Source organism: Limulus polyphemus, unplaced genomic scaffold (assembly GCF_000517525.1).
Source record: "Limulus polyphemus unplaced genomic scaffold, Limulus_polyphemus-2.1.2 Scaffold208, whole genome shotgun sequence".
NCBI classification, from domain to species: domain Eukaryota; kingdom Metazoa; phylum Arthropoda; class Merostomata; order Xiphosura; family Limulidae; genus Limulus; species Limulus polyphemus.
This window is the reverse complement of record NW_013665818.1, coordinates 760021-763536: the sequence shown is the minus strand read 5'-3', so window position 1 is coordinate 763536 and position 3516 is coordinate 760021. Positions and strand designations below refer to the sequence as shown.

Here is a 3516-nt window from a genome sequence, read left to right as displayed (position 1 = left end):
CCACATTTGGAGTATTGTGTTCAGCCTTGGGCTCCTTAACTTAGGAAAGACATTAAATTGTTGGAAAAGGTTTAGAGAAGGTTACTAGAATGGTGCCAGGGATGGAGGAATTGTCATACGAGAAGAGGTTGAAATCTCTCAAATTATTTTCTCATGAAAAAAGAAGAGTTAGGGTGGATCTGATTGAGGTGTTTAAGATTGTAACGGGAATTGATAGTGTTGATGCATCATCTTTTTTTTTTCATATTTAAGAGTAAGAATAGTAGGACTAGGGGGACACAAATATAAACTTGGGCAAGATAGGAGTCATCTTCAGCTAAGACAGTTTCATTTTTCTAACAGGGTGGTTGACCTTTGTAATGGGTTACCTTCGGATGTTGTAGAAGCAGTAAATTTAAGTGAGTTTAAAAAAAAGCTTGATTAGGGCTGGCTTTAAGATTTTTTAAAACTATTTTAATTTAGTTTATAGGATGGAACAGCCGAGATGGACCAATAGGTCCCATGTTGTCCAAAAACATTATGTTAAGTTCTTAAAACTTATACTTTAGCAGTTATCTATTAATTATTATTAGTTACTAGTGGATGCAATTATTGTTCCACTATGGTCTCAAAACTTTAATAGGAAATTTTTATTTTTTTATTTTTGCTATTAGTAAATTAGTTGTTTTTGTTTTGTTTTTTCAGTTCAATGTCCAGTTGGAACATATTTCAATGTGGTATCTGAAAACTGTGAAGCTTGTATGCAAGGAACTTACCAGTTTAAAGAGGGCCAGTTGTCATGTGTTGTGTGCCCTGAAAGAACTTCCACAGAAACAGATCAATCTAAAAGTCTAGGAGAGTGTAAAGGTGAAATACATGGCTGTTGTAGTTGTTCTTATTTTGAGACATAACATCAATAAAACATAGTGAATGCAAACACACATAATACTTTTACCCTCTTCCAGTCTGATCAAATTATTGAATATTTGTTGTCATGCACCAGTAAGCTGCACAGTAGTTTTTTTATTTGAACATATGGTATATATATGTTTATTTATCAGTTTTAATTAAAAGTATTTAGTACATTCAGCATCAATGTCATGGATAAGTAGACAGAAGTTAAACAAAGGCATAATCTTTCTGTAGACTGTTTATGCAAACACATAAGAGCAAATATAAAAATAGAAATTGGAATATGAAAGTAGAAGGAAAGATGATATATTTCAGAATAAAAACTGATCAAGAAGCAGACAGTTACACGTGACTTAGAGTTCAAAATAAGGATAGTACAACAGTTGTTTTATTGTAAATGATAAAGGAAAGCTAAAAGGGACAATTCTTTGTTTGAAGGAAACAATAATACTAAAAATATTAATATTTAAACATGTATCTTCCAATGACCATTGGCTACCTTAAGAAAGCTAACAACTTCCATAGAAAAATAACCAGATTTTAAATAATTTTTCTAGTCCAGAGTATATCTTGATGAGTTATAATCTATGTGTGTATATATGTCTAAATTTTCATAAAAACATGTTAATGAAATCAAATAGGTATGTGCAGTGTTTTATTAAATTTTTATATGTTAACTGTATGGGTATAGAATTTGCTAAGCTATTAGTTATTAAAAACTGGGTAAAACAGTCATCCATTTATTAATGTTAAATATGGTTCCTCTGAAGCTTTTACAAAACAAAATGCATTATAAAATTTATATAATGAAAGTTTAAATACCCTTGATATATTCAGATCACAACTGTGTGTGCAAAGACTTTGAATAAAAAGAAAAGTGACTCCTTTATTTGACACAGCCCAATGTTTACCTGGCAGTTTCTCATTAACGGGACTAGAAGTGTGTGAGACCTGTCCCTTAGGTTTCTACCAACCCAAGTATGCCCAAATGCATTGCATTCCTTGTCCTAATGACACAACTACTTGGCGTAGAGGAGCAAGAAAACAAGAAGAATGTAAAGGTCAGATATGTAACATTTGATATACTAGATACAAGAAAACAGAATCTGTGTGTAATATTTTATTTTCTCATCCGAATTAAGAATAACATTTAGTAGAAAGGAATTGTTTAATGTCATTCATTATCAGTCCAAAAGAATTACTCTTATAAACAAAAGCATTGATTAACCTAAAATAATTTCATACTAATAAGCTATCCATATACAAACACCACTTTGTATTAATAAGAAAATAAAATGCACATGAAAAATACAATTACAGCTAGTTACATGTTCTACAACTCTAATTAAAAAGCAACTTAAATATATGACAACTAAACATGAAATTGATTTATGTTCATAGGAAAAGGGGGTATAAAATGTGACAAGGTATATTAGAAAGGACATTAAAAATAAATGATGGTGTAAATTTTTATTAAAAAGTGATATCCTGTTTTTAGGTTCCATACGGTTATTAATATTGCTTCCCAAGTTTCACCTATTTGTTAGTATCATAAGTTATTATATTTACTACTTGTTGCATTCTCAAATTTTAATTTTCAGTGATTCTTATCTAGCAAAGTATTACTGATCTTTAAAGAAGTCAAATATTTTTATATATTTTAGATATTTAAATAAAAGTTCTCTTTAATTTATCTGGAGTTTAAAGGTTATTTTTTTTCCTAACTTAGATATTAAAAATCGTTAAACATACTGAAATACCAAATTTAAATGGAATGTATTCATGCCTTTATAATCATTAAACTGTAAATGTACAATATAAATTCTTTAGAGTTTTGTAAGTGTATAAAATAATCAGGAAAAGGAAAAAGTTTTGTACCTGTATGCGCTATGACAGCGTTTCCCAAACTTTTCCAACTAGGGACCGGTTTATTTTTGTAATTTTTCATGAGGCCCGGCCTTCTCTAATACCTAATTAGATAACCTGCTAAGACATGGCTAAGGCTTAACACCAAGCTGGAAGCAATAGTTCTGTCTATCAATACATCATCATTTATAAAATATACAGGTGTTTTATAGTACTACTGTGTAAAAAGAAATTATACTTCATTGTTATTTAATCTTTACATTAACTGTATATTTATTAATTTTCTTTCATGAAATAAACTTACCTAATGAGAGGGATGATGCTGTTTTTCATCACACAGCAACTTCAAGTTCAAATCAGGAGGAAAAGAAGTCATTTTGATCCTCAAATCTTGCTCAACATCTAATCTGTTCCTGTACTTGTTTTTTAAGAAAACCAACATTGAGAAGCCTGATTTGCATTTATAAGTTGGGACAAAGGGCATAAGAAATCTAACTGTTTTTCTGATAAATTTGGATACTCAGTATGACAGCTCAGCCAAAAATTAATTAACGAGACATGACTCATTCAGTGCGGTGTCACAGGACAGTTCAATAATAGAATCAATTTCTGATTCACTGAGTTGTAATCCTCCCTCATTTTCCATGTCAGCAGTAAAAAGGTTGCTGATCTACATTTTACCACTTTCAATTGGAGGAAAATATTCTTTAAAGCATGATTCTAGCCACAAAAGATGCTCTTTGATTGATGAGGAAATCT

General features: G+C 30.4%; 1 protein-coding gene across 1 annotated transcript in view; it reads left to right on the top strand.

Moving 5' to 3' along the window:
• The window catches only part of LOC106478401 (sushi, von Willebrand factor type A, EGF and pentraxin domain-containing protein 1-like), a 133905-nt gene that overhangs the window by 51703 nt on the left and 78686 nt on the right, over nucleotides 1–3516 (top strand). The window contains exons 15-16 of the mRNA XM_013938945.2: nucleotides 685–846; nucleotides 1791–1952. Of these exons, the coding sequence (XP_013794399.1) occupies nucleotides 685–846; nucleotides 1791–1952 (324 nt within the window). The remainder of the gene's footprint in view (nucleotides 1–684; nucleotides 847–1790; nucleotides 1953–3516) is intronic.